Source organism: Narcine bancroftii, chromosome 1 (assembly GCF_036971445.1).
Source record: "Narcine bancroftii isolate sNarBan1 chromosome 1, sNarBan1.hap1, whole genome shotgun sequence".
NCBI classification, from domain to species: Eukaryota; Metazoa; Chordata; class Chondrichthyes; order Torpediniformes; family Narcinidae; genus Narcine; species Narcine bancroftii.
In genome coordinates, this window is record NC_091469.1 from 267,170,902 (window position 1) to 267,187,109 (window position 16,208).

Sequence of the window (16,208 nt, forward strand, 5' to 3'; positions counted from 1 at the left end):
ACAATTCCAATACCATCTATAAGTTTGCTGATGACACCACAGAATCACAAGGCAATGAGGAAGCGTACAGGAGGGAGATAGATCAGCTCGTTGAATGGAATCCAGAGCAACACATCCCATTCCTCATCGAGGGCTCAGTAGTGGAGAGGGTCAAGACGTCAAATTCCTGGTTGTCAACATCTTTGCGGATCAGTCCTGGAGCCTCCACATTGATTCAATCACAAGGAAGGTTCACAAGTGGCTACACTTTGTGAGGTGTGTGACGAGATTCAGTACGTCACCGAAAACTCTCATGAACATCTACAGGTGTACCATGGAGAGCATTCCATTGTTAACATGGACTGTGGGATCACAGGCATCAGACCACTCCATTGAAGACATCTACATGAGGCAGTGTCTCAAAAAAGCAGCCTCTATCCTCAATGTCCCCCACCACCCAGGCCATTCCCTCTTCACTCTGTTATCATTGGAATAAAACGTACAGGAGCCTAAAGACAAGCACTCAACGGCACAAGGTCAGTTTCTTTCCCGCTGCCATCAGGCTCATGAAAAATCAATGAACCAAAGACACTGCCTTACTTTTCATGCAATATTATTGTTATTTATTTATACATATATAGTAATGTTGTAAGATGGTTATAATATGTATATTTGCGCTATGACATTGCCGCAAAACACCAAATTTCATCACTTGTTCATGACAATAAATCCTGATTCTGATTCTGAGCTTAATACAGAAACAAAGAAAACAAAATGTTCTCATGAGGTGCACAGATGTTCTCCCAGCCCACCAACCTTCCACAAAGTTCTCTCAAATCTCCCTAGCTGCAGACTTGTCAAATCCACTGACAAGGGCAGTTGATTAATGTCAAATCAAATGTTTTGGTAATATTAAAGGCCTTTTAGTTTCTAATTTTTTCCAGTGAATTCCATTGACAGCAAGGAAAACATCTGGAGAGAAACTCATCTTTCTGGTACTGTAAGACCCTGCAGAGGATAGTGAAGTCAGTGGAAATTATCATTGAGGGTTTTCTTCCTACCATGAAGGACGTCTACGGCACTTGATGCAGGCAAAAGGCAATAAACATTATGAAAGACTCCACACACCCCTCAAGTGAAATGCTCACCCTTCTGCCACCTAGAAGGAGGTACTGCAGCACTAGGGCCCATACGTCCAGATTGAGCAACAGTTTTTTCCCCCAGACCATCAGACTCCTGAATTCCCAGAACATATGTGCATAGAGTACCTTGGAACCGGGCACTCTTGTAGTATATGTCTTAATATTTAATATTTTGTGTGTTTAACTATTTTAACTTATATTTATGCATATATGCCTCTTGGTCCTGGAGAAATGCTATCTTGTCTTTACCGTTGAGCATGGAATGAGCAATAAATAAAGGTGACTTCACTTGACTGGAATCGAGGATTATAAGCAAAGGGAAAAAAAAGAACATGTTCTTATTTAAGAGGTACATCAAATCTCCTCCCATTCAATGTAAATTTGTTGAGGGAGTGGAGAGGTGGGACAATTAAACCAATCTAACTGCTTCAAAATGGAAGCTTTTAAGATAATCACAATGCCTTTCTATAAATATGTTGAAAATATTTGTGTGGCCAAACTACCGTATTCACTTAACTGTGAGAGAGGGGAACCATTTCTTTCATTCATTAGTTCATCAGACATGAATGTCATTGGGAAGGCCAGAATTTATTGTCCACCCTAAATGAATCTTGAATTATGTGATGTGCACAGCCTTTTCAGAGGTGATTAAGAATCAATCAGATCAGTGGATCTGGAATTGTAAGAATAGCAAATTTCCTTACCCTGACGGCACAAGTGAACATTGTAGTAGTTTATAGCAATCTGATAGTTCAATAACATTATGACTTAAGTCAAGTTTATTGTCATCTGATTGCACAAGTACCACCCAATGAAACAGTTTTCCTTGGTGCAAAACGTGCAGACACATAACCAGACATAACAGACATACAGTCAAATAATACATATGCTGGACAAGTATTCATATATACAAATAAATAAATAATAGTTGTTTCATGAATATTAGAGTCTCAAATGGTTAGTGTGAGCAGTTCTTTTGGTCGTTCAGCATTCTCACTGCCCATGGGAAGAAGTTGTTCCTCATCCTGGTGGTGCAAGATCTGATACTCCTGTATCTCTTTCTGAATGGGAGCAGCTGGAAGTTGATGTGTGCACAGTGGAAAGGGTCCGCAAATGATTTTGTGCACCCTCTTCAGAAAATTATCCTGTTAGCTCACGTCAATGGAGAGGAGGGAGACTCCAGTGATCCTCTCTGCCACTCTTGTGGTCCTGTGGATTTACCTCCGATCCATTCCTCTGCTGCAACTGTACCAAACTATGATGGAGCTGGCCAGGATGCTCTCGATAGAGTTCTTACAGAAGGTTGACATAATGATGGCTAGTAACCTTGCCCACTTCAGGGTTTTGTTTAGGAAGTGCAGTCGCTGTTGCACCTTCCTGTCAAGTGAGGAGATGTTTATCCACGATAGGTCACTAGTTAAGTGAATTCCAAGGAACTTGGAGCTCTCCACTTTCTCCACTATAGAGTTATTGATGTGTAGAGGAGGGTGGTCATTCCTGGTCCTCTTGAAGTCCACCATCACTTCCTTCATCTTGTTCACGTTGAGACTTGGGTGGTTTCTCTTGCAGCATAATCATAACATTTTCCACCTCTTTTCTGTTGTGTAACTCATTTTTGTTGAAGACGAGGCCAACTATTATTGTGTGATCTCCAAAGTTAATGACTCTTGTGGAGCTAGATCTGGTGATGCAGTCGTGGGTCAGTAGTTTGAACAGGAGCGGACTGAGGACTCAGTCTTGAGGTGCACCAGTGCTCAGGGCTTCATGGTTCCTAACTTCATTATTTACTCAGTTTCTTTTTAAATTGAATTTAAATTCCTCCATTGCTGTGGTAGAACTTACAATTCTTGGTCCTCCATCAAGTGTTCTGGTTTCTGAATCTACTCCAGCAACATAATCACTGCACTACCCCACTTCCCCACCGAACCAAATCTTCAATGACTTGTTTTGAGGGGTCAACTATGTTTTCTTGTTGGACAAAAGCATCAGGGAAATTTGGACTTTGCATGCTCTGATACTCCCTTTCACCTCTCCACTGCACTGAATGACAGATTGTCAGGAAAAATAAAATCCCAGGAGGTGTAAGTACATTTGCTGAGTCACAAACAACATCAAAGTCCACAGATATAACAACACAAAATTACTGGAGAAATTCAGCCGGTCCCACAACATCTATTGGAGGCAAACCTATATAATCAATGTGCCTGAGAAGGGGGACCTGCTGAGATTCCCCAGCAGTTTTGTTTATTTACTGCAATCAAAGCATCTGCAGACTTTCTTGTTTTTTCTCCACAGCTATAAATCCAACTTGTCAAAGAAAGAGATGAATTGAAATGGAAGATGATTAATGCCAGGATAAAGAATGGTGGGAAAGATAGGATCAATTTGAATATTTACAATTAAATATGGAAAGCAGAGAGAACTTCATCCCACCTTAAACAATTGGTTTTTAATAATGAATAATTCTGAGGGTTCGGGTAGTATTGAAGTAATAGCTATGTTTTTTATCTACAAAAAAAAATTGAGGACATCTTTTGCCGCACAGCCAAAGATTATTATTTTTTCATAAAGACCATTAATTACTCTATTCTCACAAGTCCAAAATATATTGGAACTTTTTGACTGCTGAATTAATATTCTCTGAAATGTCATCAAAATGCACATTTGGTTAGCTCTAATACAAGGCGACATTACGAACTTGTGGTTTGTAATGTAAACTGCTCCCTATTTTACTAGCACACGCTATTCTAAGATTTACTGGACTGTAATGAGAAAAAAAGAAACATTGGAAGGGGCGACATGATTTTCAGAATGCTGCAAAAGCATTATTTGCCCCAAGACCAACAAATTGCAATTTCACATTAAGAAAAAGTAAAACTACATTAGCTTTGGGCAGAAGGTAAGCAGCAACTGCACTGTGATTAATAAGGCCTGGTGGATGCAGAAATGACAGATTAAGATGACTCACAGATGCAAAGTGATTTACAGTTCTTTTAAATTCCTCCAGAATTTGGCTCATTATTTCTCACCAAATGAGTTTATGATGTGAAATATAATTGATATTTAAAAAAATGGTTTATAATTCCGTTAAACAAGTCAATTGAGGAATTTTTACATTGTATCAGATAGCAAAAATCATCAAAGTCATGTCTAAATCTTATTATGTTATTTTAAACTTTCATCATGTCTTTCGGTCTATTTAGCATTCTTAAATTAGATCTGTTTTTTTTTCTTTCAGTGGCATTGTGTACTTAAGACACAACCTAACTTTATTTGAGGTTGCATTTTTAATTTTTATCCCAGACTTCATCAGGGTATAAACTGTATTTCATCAATAACTATTCATTCACTTGCCTTCAAAATATGTCACATGGGATGGTTTTCAAAAAGTTGTTCGAGAAAAGGTCCCACCCAGGAATGAGTTGTTCACACTAAACTTTGAAATATATTTAACAAACTCGAAAGCTATTTCAAAATCCGTATCAGGGTATGGGACAAGCAATTAGTGAGACTTCACCTCACTCTACTGGTTACATTCAAGCTAGTGACACATTATCTTATAATAAAACACACCACTGCCATATGGCTGTTTATTAAATACAGAGAGACCCTGTCTTCATTCTAAATAAGATGCACTTTGAAGCCAATACAAATTAAATTAGCACAGCAGTCCTACAAGCACCTTCCAAACTTCTCAAAGAATTTCATTTTATTTTCACAAAGATTCTAATGTTTTCAAATGAATTTGGAATCCAGCAACAGATCAAGCATTTTCCTCCATTCCTACCAGTTACTTGCAGTGCGTAACGTTTGGAAAATGAGGTTAAAGAGTGATTCTATTAACCAAGTTGGAACTTTTCAGCATTTGGAAAGATGATTCAGGCAGAAATTATCTTAGTAGTGAAAAAGATCAGAGCAGCATATTGAGCATTAAACCTATATTTCCAATGTTTCTGTCTTTAAATTTAACTAAATCTAATGTCCTCCCACATGACACAATTTTTGGTCATAATTTAAATGCTGTGGGATTTCAAAGACTTGCTTGCTCAAAAATATTTGGAAAATCCAGAGAAGGCAAACTTCTGATGAAATTCTAACTTGGTAATATTGTGTACCATAGAGATACAGCTTCCACTGAGGTTGTTTAATCTCCCTCAAATCCTCTCCAAATGATTGGTTCTGTAGCAATTTCTCAATTTCTCTCCTAGATTATTGCGGATTGCCAAAGAAAGATGTAAGATAACACCTTTAGGTGTCATCTTAGGTTAAGTGACAGCATGCTGCACAATCAACCATGACTCAGCACAGCACTGTAATTTCAGTGGTAATCCTGAAGTGTTGAGATATTGAACCTGGGCAGGGAGGAATAAAAGTTGTCATGTCTTTTTTCTAAAAGAAACAGCTTCCTCTTATAGTATTGACAGTGAAGAAGGATTTGTAATGAGATCTATACCAGTTAAGAAACAGGGCTAAGAAATAGCAGGGTAGATCAACTCAGAGAAGTACAGGTGCTACAATTGGGTAAATTGAACCAGGGCAGGACTTACTCTGAATGGCTGGGCTTCGAAACGTGTTATGGAGCAAAGACCCTGAGAGGTACAGGTACATAGCTCTTTAAAGACAGCAGTATGGATAAACAGAATAGTGAATAGAGCATTTGGGTCACTTGTCCTCATCAGAGGGCTCAGGGTAACTTGATAGAAGTTTATAAAATTAGTAGAGGCATGCATAGGATAGTCAGTATGTTTTTTTTGCAGGATTACATACTAGAGGACATGAAATTACGGTGAGGAGTGGAACAAGTTCAAGGGAAATGTGTAGCATAAGTTTTTTTCTTTACACAGAGAGTGGTAGGTGCCTGAAAAAGACTGCCGGGGAAGCAGAGGCAACAGGCTTCTAGACCGACACAAGAATATGCAGGCATTGAAGGAGATTTTTCATTTGAAAGCAGCAGAATTTTAGTTTGCAAGTATCATAATGGGTGCAGATATGTGGGCCAAAGGGACCCCTTTCTGGGTTCTACTGCTCTGTTTTCTAAGATCATTCATATCTTCCTCTGCAAAATAGTGGCAACATGTACTCTTTGCTGTCACTGGGGATATCTTGTCTTCCCAATTACTTTATTCATTAAAGAGATACAGCAGTGTCAAAATTAGGCTAGTAAGTAGCTTCTTCCTGCAGGTTGTGAGATTGATGAATGGTATCCTGTGACTTTCAGTCTCTTATAAATGAGAATAAGTAAATTATACCAGAATATTTATATGTATTTATTTTATATCATATTTTTGTGTATGTATTTTGAGTGTATTTGTGTGCACCGTGGTTCCGAGAAATGCTGTTCCCTCTGAAGGCACGTGTATAGTTAGACGATACTAAACTTGAACATGCTATACTTCCACTTTTATTCTACTTATGATAGAAGATTTTCCTTTTTGATTTGACTAATTTTCTCCTACTTCCTCCCAGAATAGGCATCTCATCTCCTCTGGCTCCACTCTCATTGAAAATGGAAACTTTTTGCTTATGTGCTTAATAAATAACAACATTAAATTCTGGTGAAGGTTTTGTTTGGAGGAACTACATCAATGACAAGAATAATAAAGACAACTAGAAAGACTTTTTTTTTCATCAATACTGAGGACAACTTCTTTTCAGGATCCCAGTTTAATACTTGATAGGCTCTTTAAAGGCAGTATCTCCAGCAGTGCAACATCCCTCAGTACTGCACTGAAATGTTAGCTTTGATTTTTGAGCTCAAGTCACCGAAATCAGACTTAATTAAGCTCATTCTGAATTCACTGATCTGTACAGGTGAGCAAATGACTGTACACTCTCCCCTCGCAGCACAGCTAAAAAAACCCACTTACAATATATTCTAAGTGTATACATATCTGGCCTGGTGTTTGGTATTCCAAAGAGAAACACACCAAAAATTACTTGACTGATGTTGAATTAGAAATGCAGTGGGCATGGTGTGACTGATGCAAATGGCATTCTGCACTTCAAAGGGTGAGAGCCAGTTTCCATTCAATTAGCTGACCTTTGGTTAATTAGGGATAGCCAGTTAAAAATAAAAGTTAAATAGAGAATTTGTTTTTAAATCTCATTAATTAATGAAAGAGGAAGTGCCTCAGTGAGAGAGAAAAAGTGTTCTTTTATAATTTACAGTGTCTGCAAATGAAGTTTATCTCAACAACAGCATGTAATGGGTCCAACCTATTTGTTCTGTTTAGATCTTTTGCCTTCTTTCAAAGACAGATCAAACTCTTGTTGTGTGCCAATTGAAGTGTCAGGTTTCCTTAGCTGAGTTGATTTGTAACAAGTACATTCCCTTACTAAGCTCATAGGGAGGGGATCACTTACATGATAAATAACAAAAAAAAAGCAATGGTCTCCAGAGTCAATGAGAATAATTATAATTACACTTGGGATGCCTTGCCCTGCCAAGCACAGTACGAAGACACAGCTCAATGACACAACAGCGTTCATCAAACTTACAGCAATGAGATTTAACGTGGCTTCCTACTGATCCAGCACCACAAAACCATTCTCTATCTTTCTCTTCCCTGTGTTGTCATCCCACCTGTCATATCTCATTTCTGTTACAGAACATCAATTGACTGGGGAGTGATGACTGAGGCAACAGATGGTGTAAAACAAACAGACTCTACGAAAACAGCTAAGGATAGTAAGATGAGGCAGGGCTCAGCAGAGGCATGACCACATTTCTGTTTACCACAATAGTTTCTGTAAAAGTCAACTAACTTGCATTACATTTTTGATGTAACCAGCATATTAGGAAGTGCCATTCAGAATCTTTGAAAGCAAAGCATATAATATGAAACAGGCACTATTCGATTAATTTTTAGTTCTCAACTTTCCCTGAATTTATACCTTTATCTATAGAGTGTTCAACTTATGTAATATTCACCTCAGCTGAGCTTGTGTCATGCACCTAGGCCTTTGCCCTCCTCTTTCATAGTAGTAGCCCTCCTGGGACCTGGGTGAGATTACTAGGTAGCGTGCACCTCCTGCACCTTTCAAATAACAGCCTAACCTACCTGCTAAATCGCCAGCCCGGCAATTTAAGGGGAATCCCGCCCCTGCAATAACATGGTGAGTGAGCATCAATCCTGTTCCCTGTTCTCTGTTTAAAGTGCCAGAGTAAACAGGTGAGCCACTTCCCCTTTCAAAATAGGCAGAAGACATTTTACTGGGTTCCCTGACCACCTCCGAGGTGGATCTGGGACCTGGGTAGATTTTGAGCAGGCTCGCCCATTCTCCCCTTTCAAATTGCCCTGTACCCGGGTCTTTGACCTAGTAAATTGCCCAGTTAACCCCATTTTAAAAGGCAATTTGAAAGGGCCTATTACTAAGAACTTCATTTAATTATACTTGCATTTTAAGTTGAGTATCCCCATATGTGTATTTCTTGGCCTGGCTAATATTTATCCCTCAATCAATGTCAATAATAGATTATCTGCTTGCTATTACATAGCTGTTGGTAGAAACTTCTTGTGTGAACTTATCCATTGCATTTCCAACAAAAATAACTTGCACTTTAAGAAGTCCTTCAAGCTAAATAAGGACATCAACAGGTCAAAAAGAGACCATATAAATGCAAGTGATTCTTATTTGTGGCTATTCAATTGCATCCATGAAAGATGCTTGCTTGCCAACTTCATTCTGAGTTCTTCTAATTATTTGCCACACATTCCACACAACTGATTTCTTGTTCTGAGTGCAGTTAACATTTTAAACACTTTATCAGTGCTTTTGTCTCTCATTCAGACTATTGCTTTACCTACGCATCCTGAAGGTGTTGCTATGAATCATGACAGTCCTCCAACAATACTGTTGCTTTTGCAGGTTTCTTGTAACCATTCATTTTAAAGTAGCTGATGTCAACACTATGTCACTTTATCTCATCTTATTCCAAAACTTGTTAATAGTGTGACAAAGCAGTCAGGTGGTGTGGTTAAGATTAAAATAGGCTAAAGATACAGCAAAAAATTTCCCCTCTTTCTATCCTCCTGTCTAGGAATATTTCCATTCCAGTCCCTCTCTGTAGGAAAGCAACCTGGTGAAATCACAGCCAATGTTTCTCTTGACCACACATATGCATAATAAGCCAAGGGTTAAATCAGCATAGCTGGAACTTGACATTTCTGCCTTACTGACAGTGAGACGGGGGAATTGTGCGAGTGAATGAATGAATATTGATTTGCTTGATAGCCCTTCGAGATCAGTAAATACTTGCATCGAATTTTCTCCCTTGACATTAAAATCCATAATGGGATTAGCATACATTTTAAGTGACACTTAATACACTGATGGGCTGAATGGTCATTGTATTAATATCTCAGCTCACAGGTTAGTACATCCGCAACTGTAAAAATGAACAGAATATAAAATGTAAAGACAAGTGAAAGGAAACCCATAGAAAACTTAACAGTTTATGGGCCAATAAATGTACAATATGAGTATATGTTAATTTCAATGAAGGTCACACTCAGAGATCTATGAGAGGTGCTTTCTCCACTTGTTTCCTCTCCCAGCTGTTTGTGAATGATACTGGAAAATGAGGAGATTTTAAAAAAAACTCTCTAGTACTTAGCTAAAAGGCTACATTTGATAAATTATCTTTGTTTGAGAAGGAGAGGGTGATTGAGCTGCAGAGACCACAATAACAAACCTGATCTTGTCTGCAATGAAGATATTTATTGGATAGCAGTCAGGTACATAAATACTGGGTAACATTGTTCTCCTGAAGATAAATGACAAATCTAACAGCTCTGTAATTCTAAGCAGAGATCAGGCAATTAAGAGTTGAGTTCGACTCAACCTTGGGATCTTTCTGTGCTGCTTGATTATTTTAAATGATAAGTAGCGAATGTCAATAACGTGAGCTGGGTGGTATAAGCAGTCCTTAAGAAGTCAATAACCAAAGGTTGGATAAAACTTAACTCGAGCATTAATTTCAAATCTAACCCATGATAAGGAAAGAGTTTGAACAACTTTTTTTAAAGTGTTCTAATTAAAATTAAAAACATAATCATATTACACATCATCTGTCCTTTTATTTAACAAGACTGGAGTAACTCACCATGAACTGAAATATACAAAGAATTTGTTAAGAAATGTGTTTTACAGGTGTTAGTTTGCTAACTCCCCACAGAATCAATATGTGTGAAAAGTGCCTCACACATTCCTGAAAAGTTAATGCAAAAACTGAACAAATAATTAATGTTGTAATTTGCAGAAAATTTGGATTCTTTCATTTGAAAAAAGACCTGAGCAGAATTTGTTTTAAAATAAAATGTGTCATTTGAACAGCACATGTGCTACAGACCTGGTAAGCAAAGTAAACAAAGATATAGCAGCACATTTTAATTTTCTATCAATTGGAGACTTTGACATTTTTCAAACCTAATCAAATGATCTTGCTGAGTAAAAATGCTAAATCGCAATGAAAGAGTTTAACCTGCTTTAACAATTCTGTTCAGACAAGATTTGCTCTTGAATGTCTTCACATCACAGTTAGAGATTCAACCAGATCTTTGAAATTCTTCATCTCATTTAAGTCCATTTTTAACTAGGTCACCAATCTAAAGGGATTTTACCAATATATTATTTTCTCAATCAAGATATATTTGAAGCAATTTTTTTTCTGGAATATCCCTTCATGTGAGTTGGTCCCCAGATTTTCCCTTTGTCCGAGTACTCCTTTATCCATTTGATTCCACCATTGGGAGTAACTGCTGCATACACATGCCTCACCTCTTCTCTGCATGGATCGGAATGAGATATAGATTAATCTACTTGTAATTTGTGGCTCCTACAAATTACTCCTTTTCCTTCCATACCATTACCCTGGCACATAAAATTCCATGCATATTAAGCCCCCTTGACTTTCAGTGAAAATATATTTGCATGCCAAGTTTTGATCATTTACTGTAGAGTAACAGAAGCGGTTATGTTTACAAACAACCATTTGTAGAGAACGGCTTGCAAGCTGCAGCATGAGTGTCAGAAAATTTCAGACTTGTGTGATGTGCACTGAAGCGGAAATGTTATAAAGGTGAGGTGATAATGCATCTGACCCTGCATCTACCATTGAATGCAGGGTCATTCCATAACCTGACTGAGCTGAGAGCCAGATACACTTCCTATCTGACTGCCCTACTTTACATCAAACTCAATTAAAAGGGTAAGTTTTAATTTCTTTTTAATTGATTGATGTTAATTTTTAAAAATAGATTATTGCTTTTTTTTAAAGTAATAGGCAGAAGCAAACAAGATCATAGCATACATTTAAATCAAGTCACTGACTGGACCATCATTCAGCTGGAGCACCTCCACAGGACTGAAGCCAGAATGCCTCAAAATAATAGACTGGCCAAGATATCAATGAGCATAGGTAGCAGGCCACCTTGACTCTTATCGCATCACTGTGTGCATTTCCAATCTCTACATCAACTTGTTTCCTCATTGATTTTAAATTAGTTAGTACCCCCACTAATGGATTGACAGATGAAGTTGGGATAGATTTGTTCAAAGTTGGTCATGATTTTATATTGAATAATTTCAAGCCTCATGTCAACAAAGATCCGCATCCATCAATTTAAAGTTACAGGACAACCAGTTGGACGTGAGGAGGTGCACAGCATGTCCTTTGATACTTTTAGAGTAATTCAGCCCAAGGGAGAACACATCACAAGACACAGAGGATCTCCAAACAATGAATACGCATTGAGTTAAGAGAAAGCTAAGTATTGCCAGCAAAAAAAATCCCTGAGATTTATTATTTTTTCCCTGTACACTTCTTTTCCATGTTGGTTGATACCTTTGCACCTTCCACCTAAGACAATTAATTCCAGAAATCTGTGCAATTAGGGAAAGCATAGTCAAGCTCAACACTAATCTCATCAAAAGTCACAGGAAAATATGGTGACATTCTCTGTTTGGAATGATGAATAAAACTGCAATTACCCAAGTTCAGTTTCAGGTGGCCACAATGCCAAACTGTGATCAAGACAGGTACCTGACATTTGGATTTCACATGACTTGCTGGATTTGGTTGCTTTGATTTAGTGCGCCTAATTTCAATTGTCGCAGATCTACATCAAAACCTTTCCCTTTGCTTTCAATTTCCCTCTAGATCATAGTCCATTCAACTCTAACCATCATCTTCCAGCACAGATAGCTCCTACCCTCTGCTTCTCTGAATTTGCATTATTCCTTACTTTCTCAGCTACACCATCAGCTGACATTCTTTCAGCCACTGTACACAGGCTTTGTGCTCCTTTTGAGGCCCCTTTACCTTGAAACTCTTTAACTGTCAGCCTTCCTCCTTCAATCCTTTTCAAATCCCTCTGCTTCTTCTAATCTCAACTTTTGTTTCTGCCATTTACAAAGCACTTCGAAGACTGGCATCTGGATGGCCTGTCAGGAATTTTTAATCTGAACCCAGACAGGCAAACATTCCGGACTTACATTACCTGTTCTTTCCATAAGAGATACATATTGACCACATACAAAATCATTCTTAAATGCTTGAGGGAAGGTATGCCGAGGACAGGAAAGCTCCATCAACAGGTGACGTCGTCACTACCCAAGTCCTCTCGTAAGGTAGAAGTAGACAGCAACTGACCTGGATTTGCTGTTGGAGAAGATTGATTTTGTGTTGCTGCTGCAATAGTTGTTGCTGTTGTCTCGCAATCTGAAGAAGAGGTAAAATATATTTTTTTAATAAAACAAAATTAAGAAAAGAAATCAAAACATAACTTTTTTTGCTGTTTCAAATAGGCTGCCAACAAGGAAAGAACAAATTGTTTTTATTGCGCCCATCCATCTAACTACATTCCCGCTTCATTGAGCATGACAACCCAGTTTTAAGTGTCATTTAATTTTCATTTTCAAATATAATTACAAAGTGTTCACTGTAAGATATCACTCGTCTGCAAATGTGTCAAGATTAATTTGAGCTAGCTTATTCACAAGTGTCAACAGTTAATTACTGTGTCGTGTCTGCATATCTAAATGACATCCTAACTTCTTATCTTGTTCATATTCTTGTTCCTTATTTCCCATCAGAAGAAGAGTGTATACACTTGCTTGTGGGCAAATATTTGGACACAGAGAGCTTGGTGATCTGAGGCTGATTAAAACAAGCTCAACGTATGAGCCCTGTTAGATACACCTTTCTATTATAGAAAGGTGGGAACGTCAATACAATTTCAGGAATAAGCTCCCGTTAGAAAGGCATCCTTTATCAAGTAGTGGGATGGGCAGAATCTTGTCAGGCTTTAGATGGTGAGACCAGACTCTGGAGCACAGCTGCCGTCAGCCTACGATGATAATTACTAATTCCAGTCATTAATACAGATCAATTTTGGCTGAGACCCTTTCTTTTAAAAAAAACTGTTCTCTAATTTTATGAGTTTTCCCTTAAGGGTTAAGATCATAAGATGGCTTTGAACATGAAGACCTTCCTTCCGTCCCCATCCTGACAGATTTGATCTTATTCCTCCCAATTTTGCTATTTTTCCTTTATAACACTGAGTGAGTCTAGTTGTCCTGGTCCAACCAGTTATTGCTGCAAATAACAATTTATTCCCCATTGCCACTGCAAACTTTACTCTAAAATCCTGAACAATTACCCACTTACTCTGTTTTCTTGGGCTTAGCTTGATATATTAATTCTGTCCACTCTAAACATGTAATGTTCTCTTCCTATTTACCACCATATAAACTCCCAACTGAGATATCTCCCCATGACCCTGAATTTTTATTTTAGTTGCTTATCTCTTGAACATGGAAATGAACTTCATGGATTTTTTTTGCTGTTCCAGACCAGAACCATTGTGTTGTGGTGACCACTATCCATCACAAAGGGGCAGATTCACTGACAATAGAACAAAAGTCGTGAGTATGAAGTTCTTCCATTGTGCATCGCACTCATTTTAAACAATTTAGATTTTCTTATTGGTATCTACAGACAATCTTCATTAGAACAGGGTTCACCTGACTTGCATACTTCATTTATCCAAATAAAGATATATATTAAAAAAAACAATTTTAAAGAATATTCAAAATTTACAATCAGTGAACAAAATTATATTCTTGAATGAAATTCTGGGGGAAGTTTCAACTGTACCCAAAACAAATACCATTTCTGAAATGCTTGCACTAAATGTGGAATTATATTAATGCAAGTCAGAAAAGTGCAAGGATTTATGAAGGACAAGCATTCATTTTCCACAAGTTATTATACAAGCAACAGCTTCAAATAAATTAAACTTTATTTATTTGGAAACTTTTCAAAATGTCCCCCTCTTTGACAATATATTTTTCTTTCCTGGCCTACTTTTCCATAGTACCTTGATTTAGTTGTTCCTCAGTTTAACTGGTCCCAGTCCTTGTCTCAAATTTTACTAAGTTATGGAAAATGTTCCATATTTGTCAATTTCACACCACTGTGATTGATTATAGGGTAAGTGGGCAGTATTTCCACTAGGGCAGATTGGTAGACACATCTTTGGCATCTGGACGTCCTGTCAGGAATTTTTAATCTGAACCAAACCAGATAGTCCAGACAGGCAAAAATTCCAGGCTGACATTACCTGTTCTTTTCATTTCCTGCCTATACTAGAAGGAATAGCTGCAAATGGTCAGGTTGTACCTCACAGATCCATTTAAAATCCAATTAAGAGCTTCCCAATCAATTAACTAATTTATTTGCCTGATGCTAGGAAGGTCAGTGTTCCGATACTCTGAAGTCCATGATCACACCTCCAGATCAGCTGCCCGTAGTTCTCAGCATAGGGGTGGATGCTGAGAGGAGGGCAGGCAAGATCTTGAATAAACATAATTGTGAGGAGACTAACTGAAGCAGAGTATAGAAGAGTTAAAAGTGACGAGGCTACAGGAGGATAAGTATGAAACAATAGGTAAAAACAAACACAAAAATTAAGTAGTAAGAAAATAGAAAAAAAAAGCGCTGGAAGAAAAATTTTTTAAAACCAAAAAGAAAGTATAATATAATATAATAAATTGGAATCCTTCTCCCAGGGTAAAACACAAGAGGGCATAGGTGCAAGTTGAGGGCAGGAAAGTTTAAAGGAGATGTGTGAGGCAAGAGTTAGAGTTGTAGTGGTGGAAGCAGATATGGTTGCTTAGGAGGGATTTACACAGCTCCATGGACATGCAAGGAACAGAGGGATACAGATCATGTTAATCCAGATGGATTTAGTTAAGGTGCCATTATGTTCAACTCAAGACATAAAAGACTGAAGGGCTTTTCCCTATGCTGCACTGTGATATATGTCCTACATCTGAAGATCTTATTCTGAGACCTTTATTACACAAAAAAATCTCAAGGGTATGTAAACAGGGAATTAACTTCCAAATCTGCCTGGCCACAGGATGGAAAGTGGAGCCATGGGTCAGACTGGCCAGCAGAATACACACATTTACATCTGCTCATTGTTCATGAGCCTAACAACATTCCAAATGGGCTGTGTGTACAATGAATTCAGATAACTTTTTCACAAATGTTAGAAGTTTCTTCTCAAAAGCTAGACATGATTCACAAAGTCAGGAGGCTCAAGTGAAAAATTTAACAAAAAGAAACAAAAACAATCCCTTAAAAAATAAGTAAAAGTGCATAGGAAAGAAAGAAAAATAAATTGCCCTGTAGTTTGCTCAAATACCTCATATGTTCTAAGATATTTCCTGGTCTCCAATGGATATTTCAGATTTTCCATCCATCACCAATTATGAATAGAGGACTTTGTGGAGCCAATTGGATTCTCCAAATTCTCAATAAGTACTTGTTGAACATAACCCTCCCTCCTTCCCTCACCCCCCATCCATAGGGAGCATGTAGCCCAATTTGTGAGACCTTTTATAATGCTTGGTACAACAGAATGTACTTGGTTTTTACATAAAGGTTGAACTAATTCTTGTTATTCAAATTCAAAAAAAATTGGATGCTTTTTAAAAGGCTTTAATGTTGGAAAAGTGGTCATGAGGCATAAAAAAAAATAACAAGGAAGATGGTTCAACTGGGATTATTGCTGTTTG

At 37.8% G+C, this 16,208-nt stretch overlaps 1 protein-coding gene across 44 annotated transcripts in view; it reads right to left on the bottom strand.

Annotated features, from left to right (window-relative positions):
• sox6 (SRY-box transcription factor 6) overlaps positions 1-16,208 on the bottom strand; it is a 676,057-nt gene that overhangs the window by 200,313 nt on the left and 459,536 nt on the right. For all 44 annotated transcript variants that reach the window (XM_069898041.1, XM_069898034.1, XM_069897942.1 and 41 more), the window contains one exon: positions 12,775-12,843. In XM_069898041.1, the coding sequence (XP_069754142.1) occupies positions 12,775-12,843 (69 nt within the window). The remainder of the gene's footprint in view (positions 1-12,774; positions 12,844-16,208) is intronic.